The sequence below is a fragment of the Sorex araneus genome, chromosome X (assembly GCF_027595985.1).
Source record: "Sorex araneus isolate mSorAra2 chromosome X, mSorAra2.pri, whole genome shotgun sequence".
Lineage (NCBI taxonomy): Eukaryota > Metazoa > Chordata > Mammalia > Eulipotyphla > Soricidae > Sorex > Sorex araneus.
Genome location: NC_073313.1, coordinates 214024141 through 214043810, shown reverse-complemented (window position 1 = coordinate 214043810; position 19670 = coordinate 214024141). Strand labels below are relative to the sequence as shown.

Below are 19670 nucleotides of genomic sequence, written 5' to 3'. Positions count from 1 at the left end.
ATCCAAGGAGTCCGAAGAGTACCAGCAAAAAGAGACCCGAATAAAAAGACTCCAAGGCATATTATAGCCAGAATGACGGATGCGGTGGATAGAGACACAATTCTGCAAGCAGCAAGGTCAAAGAAGGAAATCACATACAAAAGGAGCGCCCCTCAGATTTACAGCAGACCTATCAGAGGAAACCCTCTGAGCCCGAAGACAATGGTGGGACATAGTAAAAAATGTCAACAAAATGAACACCTCACCAAGAATACTTTATCCGGCTAAACTCTCACTCAAACTCGAAGGAACCATACACTATTTCTCAGATAAACAACAGCTCAGGAACTTCATAGACTCAAAACCAAACTTAAAAGGACTAAAGGGGATATTGTAAGTCAAGGAAGAACCCCACAAGAACAACAAACCCCACAGAAAGATGACACAAAACCCCATGACAATAATCTCTCTCAATGTCAATGGCCTAAGTGCACCAATTAAGAGACATAGAGTGGCAAAGTGGATTCGGAAACTAAACCCAACATTCTGCTGCCTGCAAGAAACACACCTGAACAGTCAGGGCAAACAGACTCAAAGTCAAATGGTGGAAAACAATCCTGCAAGCAAACAACTCCCTCAAAAAAGCTGGAGTGGCAATACTAGTATCTGACAACATAGATTTTAAGTTGAAAAAGATTAGGAGGGACAATGAAGGTCACTTCCTATTTATCAAGGGATATGTGCAACAGGAAGAAATCACACCCTTAAAAGTATATGCACCTAATGAGAGACCGGCTAAATACTTAAAACAACTTCTAGCAGACTTTAAGGAGGACATCGCTAACAGCACAGTAGTAGTTGGAGACTTCAACACTGCCCTGTCACCTCTGGATAGCTCGACAAGAACAAAACTCAGCAAGGAAACACGGACTCTGAAGGAAGAAATAGAAGAAAGAGGCCTAACAGACCAATACAGGGCTTTACACCCCAAAAAGAAAGAATACACATTCTTTTCCAGTGCACATGGAACATTCCCACTTCACATAAATCACTTGGGGAACCCTATTCCTCGACTGGTAAAAGTCAACTCTAGCATCAGCAATACTATTGAACCCATCACAAAGCATGTTACTGACCACACAGGATACAAAGTTGGATTAGGTCTTAAAAGCTGCAGATAGACACAGCCACTACCAGGTAAACAATGAACCAGATTCAAAGCTTGAGGACTAATCTTGGAAGAAACATCAAGTCAAAGAATCACCCCAGTTCTAGAGCTCCTGAGCAGTACCTCCCAATTCTACAATACTGACAGGCCAGTAGGAGTATAGAAAATTACACTGGAAAGTAACATAGAAGCCCACTAAGCTCAGTAAGCAAAAACAGTAACACAGAAGGTTCCAACTAGCACCAAAGAGCTCAGTAAACCTCAATGACTTTAATAACCCCATTATGAGATATAAACATGTTCACAAATTTTCTTTTAGTAAGTACTAGCAGGGGCGCTAAACAACATGGACAGAACAACCACCATGCTGATGACGTCTAGTGGGTAGCACTGTAGCACTGTTGTCCCCTGATTCATCGCTTTGCTTTGCTCGAGCGGGCACCAGTAACATCTCCATTGTGAGAATTGTTACTGTTTTTGGCATATCAAATACACCACGAGCAGCTTGCCAGGCTCTGCCGGGCAGGTGGGATACTCTCCATAGCTTGCCGGGCTCTCCGAGAGGGATGGAGGAATCAAACCCGGGTTTGCCACGTGCAAGGCAAACTCCCTACCCGCTGTGCTATCGCTTCAGCCCCAATTTTCTTTTAGTGAACTATTTTTTGATAATTCCACTTACCATTTTGTTATAACATGCAAAATAAAATAAATAACTTTGTGCCTGCCAAGGGGCAGGGTTGGAAGTAGATGAGAAATGGAAAACTGGTGGAGGGAAGGCCACACTAGTGGAAGGACTGCTGTTGGAATATTGTATGCCCGAAACAACTGTGCCAAGAACAACTTTGTAAGTCACAGTGTTTAAATAAAGTTTTTAAACGTTATGTATCTAAAGTATTTGTTTAGTGTCATTCTGCCCTTCTCAGAAATTGGCATACAAAAATTTTATCCCACAGAATTATCCCAAGTCTAATTTTAATCATGTAAGGAGCTTTGTTCTGGATTTTGTTTTGCTGGTTTTTCTTTATTGACTAAAGATAATACTCTTATTTCTGAAGCCCTTAATTCTTATCTCAATTTTGCCTATTAATGATACAAGATATACATTCATTTATTTGAGTCTCAGTTTTCTCACATATATGACAGATTGGGTTACATAACACTTACATTACTTTCCAACTGTAAAATTCTGTAATTCCAGGTACACTGAACTATTGATAAGTATTTTGTAAACAAATCATAATAACAGATGATTTCATAAGTGAGTCCTTAATTAGGATCTAACAACAAAGTCAATATCACAGTTTCATTCCACTTTTATCTATTGATCAGCAATGGAAACCTTCAGAACAGAAAGAAAAAGCACTTCAAGAATCCTTGAACAATTCAGTGTCCAGTAATCAGCTACAAGTGGTTTCTCCCAGGCTTACTATTATATAACAACCTAGGAGAGCTTCAGCTCAACTTTAATACTTTTTCAGTGTTTATACTAAATTACATCTTAATATAAAAAGTGTGTGCCAGTATCTCCCTAAGATGAAACCCTTTGATAACTGCCTGTCTTACCCTCCCCTCTGCAAGAATATTTTTGACAAAAGAAATATGTTTGAACTAGTCATCCCAACCTCCATAGAGTATAAAGCATAAAATAAACTCATACTCAGTTGAGAAAATTCATTCATGCAGTTACTTTATTGTTTCACCCTCAGTGTCCATTAAAAATAAAATAAACCAAAGATCAGGTAGAAAACATCACATGTCTTTTAAAAACATTTTAAGGAGATCTCTACAAGCATATTAAGCAAAGACAAAATACACTTTTTAGTTTAATATATGATTTATTTTATGAATATTTAATGAAGTTGAATTAAGTTAATGAATTGAAATTAATGTATATTTTATTTCCATTTAACAAATTGGTAGGTGTCCCTTTTTATTTAAAAAATCTTGAAATTTTATTCATATTTTAAAGGAATTTGTTCAATAAACTTACTAAATAAATAATATCTCTAGAACTAAAAAAATAAAAATAAAAACATTTTAAAATAGAGTATCTAAAAATTATTCAGGGCCTACTGCAAAAATGAGTCCATGCAGATTCAGTATGGAGGGGAAATACAGCCTTATGAGAACTCAGAACTAAGAAGGTGTCTATTTCTCCTAGAGAATTTATAAATTTATATTTATGAATAGTGATGACCTTAGCCAGTGCTGCACAAAATCTCACATCTTAATTTAAAGCACAGAGTTAGGACTTTTACCTTAATGGCATTAAACAGTTCTTGGTATACATACAGAATATTTCAAAAATCATATTAGAGATTTCTTCATTTACCCCAAGAGGCACATACTTATTGAGCAGATCTGAAGTAAAGGCAAATCTATTTTTTTGTCTATTTTTCATACCTATCACACTGTTTGTCACACCTGGAGGTGCTCAGGGCTTACTCTGGCTTTGCACTCAGGAATGATTCCTGGCACACTCAGGGGATCACATTTGGAGCCAAGAATCAAATCCGGGTTGGCCAGATACAAAGCAAGTACCATAGCTACTGTATTATTGCTCCATCTTCCAAATATGTTATTTTAATAAATAAAAATACAAAATAATTATAATGCAAGTAGCCCACCAATCTTATGCTGAGTAATACAAATGTATATAATATTGTTTTCCCATTTTGACAGTGCAAATGTATCTATTTTTGTGAAGTATCCTTGTTATGTAATTATTTTATTGTAGACCATATTTTTAAATAAGCAGAATAAAGTAATTTTAGCATCTCTGGATAAATTTAACATATATAGAAGCAATTAACTTGCAGCCAATGGATAAAACATGGTTAAACATTGTTGTATTGTTGTAGTCTAAGCAAAATAGGATTTCTTAGACTGTATCACTGTATCACTGTCATCCCATTGCTCATTGATTTGCTCGAGCAGGCACCAGCAACGTCTCCATTGTGAGACTTGTTTTTACTGTTTTTGGCATATTGAATATGCCACGGGTAGCTTGCCAGGCTCTGATGTGCGGGCGAGATACTCTCCGTATCTTGCCAGGCTCTCCAAGAGGGACAGAGGAATCGAACCCGGCCGGCCATGTGCAAGGCAAATGCCCTACTCGCTGTGCTATTGCTCCAGCCCTTCTTCGACTAATTTTCAAAATAAAAAACCAAAATGGATTAAATGTATTATACCAAAATAAAGGATTTCTCTTCAATGAAGGGATACTATAACATTGTGCATAGAAAATTGGCAGAATGGGAGAACATACTTTCAATTTCTGAAAACAACAAAGATTACACAGGAACATACTATACATAAAAACAAACACTAGAATCTACCCAGACTTATGCAAATCAATGAAGGGAAAAGGAAACCCCACAGCTCAATGGACTAAGAATCTAAATAAGTCATGTAAAGGAAAAACAATCAGTATATAATGAGCACTTAATGACATGGTTAGATTCACAGTTTATCATTAAAACTCAAAACATAACAATACCACTTTATACCTAATAAGCTAATAAACATTAGGAAGTAAGTTCCCAAGAATATAAGAACATAGATGTTCTGAGAGCAGTCTGGCTGTCCAAAAAGCTTACCAGCCCTTCTCTTGCTTGAGACTTTCCAGGTAGGAATTACATATGCCAACATTATGTTTTCCCAAACTTCCAGAAGCAAAGTTCAGCTTTTGCTTTCCCTTAAATCACCTCTCCTGAGTTGAGGGAAAGCAGAAAGTCATTATTCTCTGGTGGAAGGGCACAGAGACTCACAGCACACCAGTATTTCTATGTGAAAGCCCTTCAGAATGCAACCGGGGACCCTTTTGAAGCTTAGTGTCAGAGAAGGTTTACTCAAAGTCAGTCATTTACAAGGTGTCTCCTGACATCTCTGAAAACTCCACAACATGGGTTGATACCCCTTGGCATTATGACAGCCACCGACTCAAGTGATTATATTTAACTTACCATTTTATTAAGTATTCCAAGTGCTTGTGTGGGCCCAAATGAACAAACAAAAAGAAAAATACCTATGTTGAGTCCTATATTAGAGGAGGAAATACAAATTCATACTACCTAAAATGTGGGTTAATTTTTACATCACTCCCTGGCACCTGAATTCTTTCTAATGTGAAAAATACAAGATATTAGTAAACTAGATTATCTAAATAAATTTTACACAGAATCAACATTTAACTTCAAAGGAGAGATAAAATATATGATAATTGATTAGATCATTTTTCAGGATAGTTTAATAATGTTTGCTTACAATGTTGTTGAGTTTTAAATAAAATGTATGAATAGGGCATAATATTGCACTTATGAATTTATCCTTCAAAACTTAAAAAGTGTTTTAAGTTTTATTGTTATTTTTATTAAAACACCTTATTTGCAAAGTTGTTCATAATATAGTTGTTTCAGGCATTTAGTTTTCCAATACCACTAGTGTCCCCAGTTTCTCTCCCATCTACAACCTGCCCCCTTAGTTACATCACTGTCACTGTCTCTGTCATCCATTGCTCATCAATTTGCTCGAGTGGGCAGCAGTAATGTCTCCATTGTGAGACTTGTTACTGTTTTTAGCATATCAAATATGCCACGGGTAGCTTGCCAGGCTCTGCTGTGCAGGCAAGATACTCTCGGTAGCTTGCCGGGCTCTCCGAGAGGAGCGGAGGAGGAATCGAACCCAGGTCGGTCGTGTGCAAGGTGAATGCCCTACCCACTGTGCTATTGTTCCAGCCCTATTTAGTTACATTACAAATTTAATTTATATTGCTCGCTCCAACAAAACATTAAAAAATAGCAAATAGACTAAATCAATAAAGGCAAATTTGTGATTGCCATATGATTTTCACCTATGAAAATGAGAAAATTAAAACCATTTTATACAATATAATAAAATTTATATTCCCATTTACATAAATAAGCTTTCAACTCTGGAATCTAAAATATATTGCATTATATTTCATTTTATATTTGATCTCATTATGGTAATAATCATGTCTCACCTGTCATTAATAAACTTTAAAAAAAAGTTGCACTCCTTGAGCTGTGCTGCTACCCTGGCCCCTGCAGGGAGCAGCACCTACTTGGCTGCAGGGGTGAGGGGGCAGCCCCATCAGCTGGATTGGAGGGGCCTTGCACCTCTGCCCGCCGGCACTCTGCAACCTGTCTCCTTCCCTTGAGTTGGGCAGGGGGAGGGGCTGGGAGGAATCAGTGTTTTATTCAGAGCTAACGAGACTTTTTAATTCTTTGTACAATTACCACCCTATGTAAAGACAAACTTTGTGTTGAGTTTAAGACTTTCATGGAATAAAGATCACACAGTACTTGAGGCCAAAAAAAAAAAAAGTTGCGCTGATATATTTTGGAGTTTACATGAAATAGGTAAGGCCTACATATGTAATTTGTTCTCCCCCTACACTTAATTTAAACACTGTGGTTTACAAAATTTCTCATGATGATTTGTTATAGGCATTTAATAATCTAACACCAATTCTACCACCACTATCATCTCCAGTTTTTCAACCAATCCTCAAGCTCCCACAGCAGTCCCATAATAATTTATTTTATATTGCTTGTTACCAATAAATTGCTAACATAATCATCAAAAAATATTTCCTTAGAAGAAAATTTGTGTAAAGTGTTGTATCTCAACATGAAGACATTGAATACTTGTATAAGGAATTACTAAAATAGTATTACAAGTTAAGATTTCTTTGTTTTTTTTTATTGGTTGAAATTAAACCAGTTGGCTTCTATGTTACATCCCATCAAATCTGCTATGCTACTACTGGATTATCAGTGTTAAAGAGTTTGAAAATGTTGAGTAGCTGCAAGTACGACCACGCACTCCACAAAGTCTAGAATATTTCATATAGTGCATATAATTATATATAGTTCATATAATTATGCACTGTAGCTGGAGTTAAATTTTTAACCAAGAAGAGGCTTTTGGGTGTGGACATGACTGCCAGGGCTTCAAGAAGTACAGATTGCTGGGGAAGGTAGCCCATCCAACTCTGAAAAAGCCTAGAAATTTCACTCACAGGCTAAGTACCTATGAGTGAAATGTGTACCTGTATTCTTAGCAGGTTAATTTCTCTGTGATGCTTGGTCTGGAATCAATGGGGTACAGCCAGAGACAAAGTGGTGACTTTGGAATATGAGAGCAGCAGCTGCTCGGTCTCCGTTTGGGTGAGCACTGGCCGCCCTGCTCCCCCTGCCTCCATGGGGCGCCCTGAGTGTCTCATCCAGGAACAGGTGTCCAAGAGATTTTGCAGCTAGTTGATCTCTTTTGAGATTTATTTTTGAATCTCTGGAGCAAGGCTGGTTGGGGCACATACATGGCACTGGAGGTGGTCATATCAGTATGTCAAAGTGTGGGCAACTTTTGGAAAACAATATGGACGATTCTCAAAAAACTAGAGGTTGAGCTTCCATTTGATCCAGCAATACCACTGCTGGGAATATATCCCAGAGAAGCAAAAAAGTATAGTCGAAATGACATCTGCACTTATATGTTCATTGCAGCACTGTTTACAATAGCCAGAATTTGAAAAAAACCTGAGTGCCCTAGAACAGATGACTGGCTGAAGAAACTTTGGTACATCCATACATTGGAATACTATGCAGCTGTTAGAAAAAATGAGGTCATGACGTTTGCATATAAGTGGATCAGCATGGAAAGTATCATGCTAAGTGAAATGAGTCAGAAAGAGAGAGACAGACATAGAAAGATTGCACTCATCTGTGGAATATAGGATGTTAGTATAGGAGTCTAACACCCAAGAATAGTAGAAATAAGTACCAGGAGGCTGTCTCCATGGCTTGGACACTGGTCCCTCATTCTGGGTAACTCAGAGAAGGGAACACCAAGTAAAATGTGGTTGGAGGTCATACGGGGGAAGGGTGACGAGTGCCGAATTTAGAGACTGAACACAATGGCCACTCAACACCTTTATTGCAAACCACAACACCTAATCAGAGAGAGAGAACAAAAGGGAATACCCTGCCATAGTGGCAGTGTGGGGTGGGGGGAGATAGGACTTGGGAGGGTGGGAGGGAAGCTGGGTTTACTGGTGGTGGAGAATGGGCACTGGTGAACGGATGGGTTCTCGAAACATGAGAAACATGAGCACAAAAATGTATAAATCTGCAACTGTACCCCCACGGTGATTCACTAATAAAAAATTAAAAAAAAAAACAAAGTGTGGGCAAGACCAGGACTCTCAAAATCGCTGATACACTTGAAATATGAAAATTCATAAGCCCCATCCCAGAGCTATGAAAGTAGAGTACCTGAGGACAGATTTCACATTTTAAAAATTACCAGTATTTTTAAGCAGCAAGATCACAATCCACGTTTTATGTGCCCAAATTAGAAGGGGAAAGACACTGCTTTGAAATTACATTTTTTGAAATTTACAAAAGTCCTTTTAAAATATGAACTAAATAGCCTCTCCTCTCTAAATGTGCAAACATAATCTCCGACTGAAAATGAGCTTGGTTTCCTGATTAGGCCTAAGCACTAGAATTCAACAAATATTTTATTCCCCATGTCACTATTTCTTCCTATGAATGATATCAGTAAATTATTTAAACTCACTGTGATAAATAGGATATACAGTAATTCTTTTCTTCTGCCTCAGAGGCATAGTGTGAGGTTAATTAAATAACAGCTGCGAAATTCTTTGGCTCCTTCGAGAAAGACTTTATATAAGACATCATGTTATATATGCAGCATTTCTTTCCTATGAAAATGGGGCTAATTGTTCTTGAGAACTCAGCCCTTGGCAGAGAAAACAACCATGACATGGGCTCTCACAAGCATTAAATTCACAAGGGCAAAATTTTGTTACAGTTGGTATCAGACCCAGTGAATGCTGTGGTTCTATTCTCTGCACAAAGACCACTGCCATCTTGTGGAAAACAATCATCGTCCTTATCTTGGACTTCTATTTAATTTATGTGCAATGGTGACAAGATAATTTGGGTTTTCTTCTCAAGGGGACTGTGACTTATATAGACCTAATTGTCATGAGGCATGTTATCTGTCGCACAGAGTCTATGAGAGACTTCCCTGAATAACAGGTAATAATAATGAAAGAAGGATCTTTATAAACAAGACCTCTTACCTCCCTGGGGCTTGGAACTCTACTTATTGCTTAAATGAAGCTTGCCACATAACTCTATTTATTTTGAAATTAGGACTAAAGAACTGGAAAAATCTGTCACTGGTGACCATTAAATCCAGTGATGACTAATTACTTGTATACATTTGTCAAAAGAAGAAGACTGCTTACAAAATCAAAGAAGAAAGAAAACCAACAGATAGCCTTAGAGTCTGTTTGATAATTGTCATATTTTGATAAATGTAATGAAGTTTTTAGGTTTTCATGGAAGGAGACCTTTCTAGTCATTCCCATATATGTTTCAAGAGTTAGTGAGTGTATCAAGAGAAAATTTCTTTCATTTATTCTAGGAAAACGTGGTTTTAAGAATGCAACATAAAAAAAAAGGACTACAACATGGAAAATAGCAGTCTTTCTTGTCAGAAATACTGCCTTTTATTTCTATAGAACAAGAATACATATGGGATTTTTTTGATTTGCATGTTTTTAATTTTTGTGACTGACTTAGCCTTAGGCAAAAAGTAAACAGATAAAAGTTAACTTTGATACTCTCATCTCCCACTTCTACATCTTTACTCCAGCCCACTTCAAAAAACTTCTCTCAGTTGGGAGCTTTCTCATTTCTGTCCCATGGCCCTGCCTTCTCCAACATCAGATAACCGAAATTTATATGAATATATACTAAGATATTAGATATAAATAAGTCACTACTGAGGAACAGGCATACTTTAAGAGAATTGACAATCATTTCTTTTTTTTTTTTGCTTTTTTTTTGGGGGGGGGGTCACACCTGGCAATGCACAGGGGTTACTCCTGGCTCTGCACTCAGGAATTACCCCTGGCCATGCTCAGGGGACCATATGGGATGCTGGGATTTGAACCCAGGTCGGCCGCGTGCAAGGCAAACGCCCTACCCGCTGTGCTATCTCTCCAGCCCCAAGAATTGACAATCATTTCTTAATTCAAAAGTTACACTATCGAAAGATAAACTCTAAGAAATTGCACAGAGAAAGAAATTAGTAATTATTTTTTCCAGACCAAGATTTCATTACATGAATGGCCATCTATTCAATTTATTGGTCTTTAAAAGCTCAAAAATGCTCAGAGTAATATCCTAAATCTTTGAAATAAAATAGTGTCTTCTTGTGTTAGCCTCAAATTTTATCTCAGCAGAGTATTGTATCCAAGAAGAAAAAAAATCAGATAATCCAAAGTATCAAACAAAATAATATAGGAGTTTACTAAAATGTCTTGAAGAGACATCAAAATGAAGAACCAGGAATACAATATATAATAAAATAAAGTGTTCTCTAATCTTTTTTAAAATGGATTTTTCTCTTAACTCCCATTATTCGAAGCACTCAGTTCTCTAAATTTTTTATCTTTGTGTTTCCAAAAGCATCCAAAAACATTCCAAAAACTAAATCCTTTTGTTTTATGAATTCAGGACAAGTATTTTCTTAAGTAAGCAGAACTTTTTGTACTGCATTTTTGCCTATATCCTAGTCTATACATGAGGAGAAACAAGCTTCTTGACTCCATTATATAACATCACCCTACCCAATAACGGGTGGGGATAAATAGTTTCCCTCTGAATACTATTTTATCTCAGTCAGGGATGGTTTCTATTCAGTCTTCAAAAGTGTAACAAGTATTTAAAAAAATGATAAACGGGAATTTGTTCAGGTCTAGGTTCATATTAACTTAATGAATATACTTTACATTGAACACCATTGCCCACACTGTAGGCATATAAATTCTAACTCATTTTTTAAAAGTCTCCTGTTGATGGATACTAAAATGAATTCTCAACAGAAATTATTAATCACCTACTACATGGTCTATTATCTCTTTATTCTCCAAGCAATAAAACTGAAAATTTTTCCTGAAGGCAAAGACTTCCATAAGAAAATATCATCAGCTTTCAACCTTGTCCCCGCGTCGCGGCGGCCTCTCGCGCGGCTGCAGCGGCCCCGGTTCCTGCCGCAGCGCTCCTCTCTCTCTCTCTCTGTCTCTCTCTGTCTCTCTCTCTCTCCCCTTCCTCCCACCCCAGCGCACCCCAGAGCTCGCCCGCCTTGGCTCTAGTCACTGCGGCCGCCAGGCTCTTCGGAACCAAGAATGCTTCCTGTCTTGTTGTTGCTGCCCGGCATGCCAGTGCTTCCTCTGTGAATTTAAAAGATGTATTGTCTGACCTGATACCTAAGGAACAGGCCAGAATTAAAAACTTCAGACAGCAACATGGCAAGACAGTGGTGGGCCAAATCACTGTTGATATGATGTATGGTGGCATGAGAGGCATGAAGGGATTGGTATGTGAAACATCAGTTCTTGATCCTGATTGAGGGTATCCGCTTCAGAGGCTACAGTATCCCTGAATGCCCAAAGCTGCTGCCCAAGGCTAAGGGTGGGGAAGAGCCCTTGCCTGAGGGCTTATTTTGGCTGCTTGTAACAGGAAAAATCCCAACAGAAGAACAGGTATCTTGGCTCTCAAAAGAGTGGGCGAAAAGGGCAGCTCTGCCTTCCCATGTTGTGACCATGCTGGACAACTTTCCCAACAATCTACATCCCATGTCTCAACTCAGTGCAGCCATTACAGCCCTCAACAGTGAAAGTAATTTTGCTCGGGCATACGCAGAGGGTGACCACCGAACCAAGTACTGGGAGTTGGTTTACAAAGACTGTATGGATCTGATCGCAAAGCTACCTTGTGTTGCAGCAAAGATTTACCGGAACCTCTACCGGGAGGGCAGCAGCATTGGGGCCATTGACTCTAAGCTGGACTGGTCCCACAATTTCACCAACATGTTAGGCTATACCGATGCCAAGTTCACTGAGCTCATGCGCTTGTACCTCACCATCCACAGTGACCACGAGGGTGGCAATGTAAGTGCCCATACCAGACCCTTACCTGTCCTTTGCGGCATCTATGAATGGGCTGGTGGGGCCTCTCCACGGACTGGCAAACCAGGAAGTGCTTGTTTGGCTGACACAACTACAGAAGGAAGTAGGCAAAGATGTGTCAGATGAGAAGTTACGAGACTACATATGGAATACACTCAACTCAGGACGGGTTGTCCCAGGCTATGGCCATGCTGTCCTAAGAAAGACAGACCCGCGCTATACCTGTCAGTGGGAGTTCGCGCTGAAACATCTGCCTCAAGACCCCATGTTTAAGCTCGTTGCTCAGCTGTACAAGATTGTGCCCAATGTTCTCTTAGAACAGGGCAAGGCCAAGAACCCTTGGCCCAATGTCGACGCTCACAGTGTTGTGCTGCTCCAGTACTACGGCATGACGGAGATGAAATACTACACGGTCCTGTTTGGGGTGTCTCGGGCACTGGGTGTGCTGGCACAGCTCATCTGGAGCCGAGCCCTGGGCTTCCCTCTGGAGAGGCCCAAGTCCATGAGCACGGAGGGTTGGATGAAGTTTGTGGACTCTAAGTCAGGGTAAAACTGGAGACTGGGGTAAACAACTAGAAAGTGAGGGCGCTTAAAAAAAGTATACTTTTGTTTCAGGGGGCCTTTAAAGACTTAAGATTAAATTGTATCTGAGGCACTGATACTAAGTTTGAGGTTAATATAAATTAAGACTTTAAGAGATAAAAAGTGACCCCTTCCCTAAACAGCTCCTTTCCCCTGCCTGGTAAGAGTTGCCCATCAACTGTAGGATGAACAGGACTAATGCATGTGGTACAGGTTAGCTTTGCCATGCCCCGCCACCACCATCTCTAGAGAGAATCTTGTTCCTTTTCCCTGGGACAAAACAGGTTGCAGACAATCTGCAGTCATGTCAAGAGCTGTGGGTTCTCCCCTTAATGGGCCAGCAAACCAGGATTCTGCCGTTTTCACAGGAATCATGTTGGATTGTAAGCTATACCAAGCCCCGTTTCCTCTCTGTGCACAGACGCTGCTTCTGATCAAAGTTTGTTGGTTAGTTGGGTGTGCTTTGGCCCTTATTATTTTCTCCCAAATGCCATCAGGTGACCATAAAGGCCAAGGCATTCAAATGGCACCTTGTGCTTGATTTGATTTTTTTCAATTCTTGCATGGACATTAAGGTGTGGGAGTGTTCTGTTTCCTGCTACTTTAATACTCATGCCATTCCCAACTCTCTCTACCTGTTACACCTCAAGCTGAGGATGTTCTGCATCTTCGCGTCTTGGTCCCTGCCGGACTCTTGTTTAGCCAGTCACATAGTCCACTGTCTGACCTGTGGGCTCGCCCAGCCACTGGGCTTTGAGCACTTGATGTGAATTAAGCTCTTTTCTTCCACAGAGTACACACCACTAACCTGTGACTGGCTTCCTCTTCTTTTCCTATATATACTGTGGGCTCTAGAACGGGGACTTGGAAGTACCCTGCATGGTCTAGTCCCGGGGAGCACCGATGCCCCTTTGGGATCAGAGAAATGACTGAAGATTGAACATGGTCTCAGAATCATGGCCTGGGCCGAGGGCATTAAGAATAAGAAGCCTGCCTTCCCATCCCCTGCCACAAGAAAGTGCCCCTGTATTTATGGAGATCCTAGTCCTGCCCTCTCCACAAGCTCACAGTACAGTGTCTGTTTTAGAAGCCCCGTTTGCACAGGTTGTCAGCGACTCAGACCGCTCTACTACCTTTTCTTCAAGAAAGGATTGAAATACACTCCTGCTGTGCCCCTTTCTCCCTCACAACTCCTACCTATGTTTGTGTGGACCCCAAGTCCCCAGAACCATGCTGTTGAGATGAACACACTGTCTGTAAACCCCCGGGTAACTGTCAAGTCACAATGCAGACTTCAGGTTGTTCTGTATAAAAATGCAAAATAAATGTTTTTATTAACAAAAAAAAGAAGAAAAAAGAAAATATCATCATTCCTCACACATCTTTCAGCTGGTTATATTCATAAAATGAATTTCTGAACAATGATATGTGGGCTTAAGAAATGCAGTCACCTTCCAAAGTTGTGCTCACCTGATAATTGTCAAGGGCTTCAATGTTGATGCTTTTTCCCTTTTTGCTGGCTGGAGTGAGGATGCAGATGAGAACATTGTGCACTATGCAGTGATGGACCAACAAAGAAAAGAGATAGAAAATAGATCCTTGATACTAAGGACCCACTTGTGACAGCAAAGCAAAGAGATAGGGCATAGACACTTGATACTATGGCTTCCTCTCCATACTAACCCTGCAACTTGATGTCCAGAAAATCAACTACAAGAAAAACTGATTTATTTTCTCTTTCAGAATAATAATTCAGGAAGCCATTATCATTCCCAATGAAGGTTTTTCTTGGATCACTGACCTCTGTATCTGGTCACCAGAAAAATAGGTGGATGGATGGGGATAAATGAATGGAAGAATTAGCCAGGTGATGATTTGTATTGTCAGAATCATATGTTTTTACCATATAACTTAATGGACATTTTCAACTTAAAATTGGGTGTGTAATTTATTAATATATTAATTTGTATATCTATATATAAATTATATAAATCACTATATAAAGTTATATTGTAATTAATAATAATCATATATAAGTGCTTGTAAATAATATTATATTAATGTTTCCCAAAGTGGGTACTACTGCCCTCCTGGAATGATTCAGGGGAGTGCTAGAACATTTGGATACATTTGGTAGGCATCTTCTGTTTATTTAAAGAAAGTACACTTCTGATAGAAAAAACACTTCAAGATATGCACCTCAAAATTGCCTCCAATTATCTGTTACTACTGCAAAGTAAACATAATCAAAAGTGAACCTAATGGACCACATAAAATTAATTAAGCTTCTGCATGCCAAAAGAAACATGGGCTAAAAACTAAAAGACTAGTAGTAACTGAATGGAGAAAACAAATTGTATTCAATATAGCAGATAAGGTTTGACATCCAGGTATATAAAGCACTTACAAAGACCAACAACAAAAAATTTCAAAACCCTATCAAAAAATTGGGAGAGAAAATGAATCGACACTTTTTAGAGAAAGACGCAGATGCCAACAGGAACATGCAAAATTGCTCAGCATCATTTATTGTCATAGAAATCTAAATCAAGACAATGAGATTCCATCTCACACCAATGAGAATGGCATATACCAAAAACAGTAGGAACAATCTGTATTGGTGGGGATGTAGTGGAAAAGGAACTCTTGTCCACGGCTGGTGGCAATGGAGTCTGGTACAACCTTTCTGGAAAACAGCATGGAGAGTTCTCAATAAACTTAGAATTAAACTGCTATAAAACCCAGCAACTCCACTTTGGATCATCTAAGCCCAGGGCATAAAAACACTCTCAAAAGGACATATGCACACCATTATTCATTGCTGCACTCAGTATAATAGCCAAGATCTAATGGAATTAACCTAGATCCAATGGCAGATGAATGGATTATGAAGATGTGGTATACATACATAATGAAGTACTATACAACTGCAAGGAATGATGGAATCATGCAATTTGTTGCAATGTGGTTGGAACTGAAAGATTGTAGGGTAACATTAGTATGTCCTTTCTCCCTGGGCGCACGGAGCTTAGGTTTATTGGGTTACACCCATCACAGTGCTTCAGAGGCACTCCCATTCCTCTGTGTTTATCTTTAATTTCTCTGTGCTCTCTTCCTCAACTGGTTAATCACCTATTTCCCCTAAGCAGTACCTGTGACTTGTAATGTCAAAATTCCTCAGAAATCTCTGGATTTGTATTTGTAAGTGAGTTATTGGTTTTCTCTTTTCCTTATATCTTTTGCATAGTTTACTTCAGAGCAATGTCCTTCTTGTATAGACAGGGGAGGACAGTTAATGCTATGCTTCGTGGCTTTTGAGTTAATTGACTCTGAATAATATTTACTCCTGAGCATCTGTTTACCCGACTGAAGCCTCAGTTGCCCTTAGTTCCTAGCACCCCAAAGCAGGGTCCCGATGAAGGAACGGGATGGACCCAGGACAAGCTGTTGAGCTACACTGGCATCAAAATGGGCCAAGCCAAGAGCCACAATACTTAACTATAAGTTAAAAGAGCATGGTCATGGAAAATTTCTGTCATGATCCAAAGAGAAACAACTGAACAAAGTCTCTGTTTAGGATTAGGAAAGAACTATCTGGTCTGAGCACTGTAGTATGATACCTATAGCAAGATGTCCCCAGGAGAGCCACCCTATAAGCTTAATGTATCTCTTACTATTTCCATACAAAATGACTAATATTATTGAGAAGTTAATCTAAAATGATTGTTTATGGATTAAGGAAAGGAGAAGTATGACTTAAATAAAAACATGCCCTTAAGTGGATGTCCTGGCAGGAGATCTTTGTCTTAGAAAAGCTTCCCTCACCCCCACCACCCCCACTCCTGCACCCAACAAGGAAGGGCTTTACATATGTAGATTGTGTTACCTCACTTGTGTGTAGTTGCTACCCCCAATGCTTGGAGGTTGGGCTCTAGACTAAAGCAGCAAACCGGAGTGCAGGGAAAGGAGAGACAAGTATGGGGGACAGGAGGAATACAGGAGTGGGTGAAATAGGAAAGAAGCAGAGGGAGACAAGATTGGGATAAACTGCAATTGATCACCAATCAGCCTGATGGCCCTGTTCATTCCTTCATGCATCTGTTGGCAGCAATGCAGACCAGGGTGGGGAAGCAGCTCATGGCCACTGAGCACACATGGCAGCTGCAGCAGCTCACTTATTTATTTTATGATTACACAAAAGATAACATGTTAAGTGGCAGTAATACAGAAGAAGAAAGACAAACACAGGATGATTTTATTATCTATTATATAGAGAATACTGGACGAGGAAATGTCCTGTAGTAAAAGGGGATGCCTAGTTCACCCTTGACCTGTCTGAACCAAGCTTCCGGAAAAGAGCGACATAGAGTCTCTTGCCCCCGCTGTCTTCACTGGGGTCCCTCGAAGTGGGGTTGGTTGAGTTTCCCTCCCCAACCTGAGCAGATCCCCGGCAGGTGAAGACCTCTGGAACCCAGCCATAGCCATGCTCAAGGCCCCTCTCCACACATTCGGACAAGCTTCATGCATGAAGGAACTGGCAGAGGAACCCAGGTGTGTGGGCCCAGGGGCTGGGATCTCCAAGCCTGCTCGGATTGGGACTGGGCCTCCTCTACCCAGATCCCACATTTTCCAGTTAGCTAGGCGGTCACAACCAGAAACTGCCCCTGGCGCCGTGAAATCCCATCAAGGGCCAACATCCAGAGACTATAAAACCAAGCTCCCAGAAGCACACAGGCACATGGATGACCTGATATCTTATAGCCTATTTCTCCTTCTCAGAGAAACTAGCAAGCCACCAAGAGTTTCCTGCCCGCACTGGGGAGTCTGGCAAGCTCCCTGTGACGTATTCATATGCCCAAAAATGTAATAATGATGGGTCTCATTCCCCTGATCCTGAAGAGCCTCTAATGTGGCATCATTGGGAAGGATGAGTAAAAAGAGGCTGCTAAAATCTCAGGGCTAGGATGAGTGGAGATGTTACTGGGCCCACTAGAGCAAATTGATGATCAATGGGATGACAGTAATAACAGTGACAGTGACTTTTGAAGAATAATGCTACAAAGAGTAAAAATATGTGATTCTCTATCATGCTTGATGTGTAAGATAGACTTTTCAGGTAGGATTCTCTTCAAATCAACATTCTGTCTTTTTACAACATCCAAGTCCCAAAACTGATTCTGTATAAATAAAACCCATTTTCCCATTTGTAGTGTTCAGGTCCTCCAGACTCGTTGCTGTCATCATTCATCTCTCTCCATCTTTTTGCAATTTCACACCCTTACACTGTCTATTGTGAATCTTCCTGACCAGTCAAGAAAACCAAGCTCTTAAGTTATATATTTCTATTGTACTTTGGCTTAGAGTACACCTCCTGGGGCTGAAAAGGCTGCTTCTCCCATGTTCAACTAATTCCAGTACTATGTCATCTGAGATCTTTTATTGCCATCTGTGGATATTGCAGTTTGATCCAAAATCCCTCTACTGACTCAAGATAGTGTTTATCTCCATGGCACAACAGGCCACATCTTCCTAGTTTTTCTGACCATGGGTGGCTATACCACATACTCTAGCTTCCTTCCAATTTACAGGTCTGCTCAAACTTTTGAATGTCTTTGCCTTTAGGGTTTTTCTTAACCTTCTATTTCCACTCTCTGGTCTCTCTTTTCAGCAAGTTAAATTTTAGTTTACCCAAAGAATCAAGAAATAAAGAATCACAGCCAAGAAAAATACCTCTGGGAGTATCTCTTCCATGTTAATTTTCACCTCTACCCAAGAAAACTCTCTCTCCCTCCCTCCCTCCCTCCTTCCCTCCCTCCCTCCCCCACCTCTCTCTCTCTCTCTCTCTCTCTCTCTCTCTCACACACACACACACACACACACACACACACCACAAGCACACAAGCACAAGCTCTCATTCCATGACCTTTCCTGCTTTCTGTTTAGAATTTCTCCCTTCCACAACACTTTGGGAACAAGGGTCAAATGTCTGTGCTTATTTTGCAAAAGTTGCAGCTGGCATTCAAACTGCTGCTGTAATGCAGGAAAATCATTTTCAGTAATTGTTCTTTAACTCTTTCACAATCTACTTTATGTGTTTTAATTATTAAACAAGACGTATGGAACATGACCCTCTCCTGTCCTTCAGAAGTTTTATTTTAGGAAAAAAAATGTTAAAAGTCTTACAGCGTGTGGAATTTTTGTTGCTTTTGTGATATAAGTTAATGTTTATCTATAACCATAGTATTCCAGAACATTATGTTATGCATTTAACATAAGTTACTCCTTTGGGGCTTGGGAATGTTAAAACCAACATCCTGGAAGTATTGATTGAAAGTAGTTCTGGATTAGTTATTTTGCTCCCATTTTAAACAGATAGTCCACTTCGATTATGGCTTCTTTGCATATGAATTCACAATTCTGTAGTTGGGCAGTGCTTATACTTCCATCTAATAAGTTATTGTTTTATTTCTCCATGAAAGATAACTGATTTCATTTTAATCATGAACTTTGAACATACTGGATCAGCTATAAAATTATCATAGACTTCATGAAAATAAAATACAGAAAACCACATATGGAATCATTTGTTCCTCAGCTAATCCTCATGTTATCAGCACAAAATTCCAGTGACTCAATTCTTTTTGTACTGTCTTTATTCAGTAATATGTCAAATATTCTGTCTTGCACCATTGTCTATTAACACAATTCAAATACTACTATTTACTGTGCTTTACTCAATATAATCCTCTTTTTTTTCCCAGCTGAATTTTAGGTTTCATTCTTCAAATATCTTCTAAACCTCATTTCATGAATAATGCCAATACATTTCAAGTTGATAGGCTTAAATCCAGGAAAATAAATGGCAGGAGGCTGAACCATGACTTGATAAACTATATTTGCTAAGATCCT

At 39.6% G+C, this 19670-nt stretch overlaps 1 protein-coding gene across 1 annotated transcript in view; it reads left to right on the top strand.

Annotated features, from left to right (window-relative positions):
* LOC101550120 (citrate synthase, mitochondrial-like) overlaps positions 1 to 14100 on the top strand; it is a 58298-nt gene extending 44198 nt beyond the window's left edge. The window contains 3 exon segments of the mRNA XM_055121252.1: positions 11332 to 11617; positions 11619 to 12175; positions 12177 to 14100. Coding sequence (XP_054977227.1) covers positions 11332 to 11617; positions 11619 to 12175; positions 12177 to 12729 — 1396 coding nt within the window. The 3' untranslated portion in view covers positions 12730 to 14100.
* Positions 14101 to 19670: the final 5570 nt, after the last annotated feature.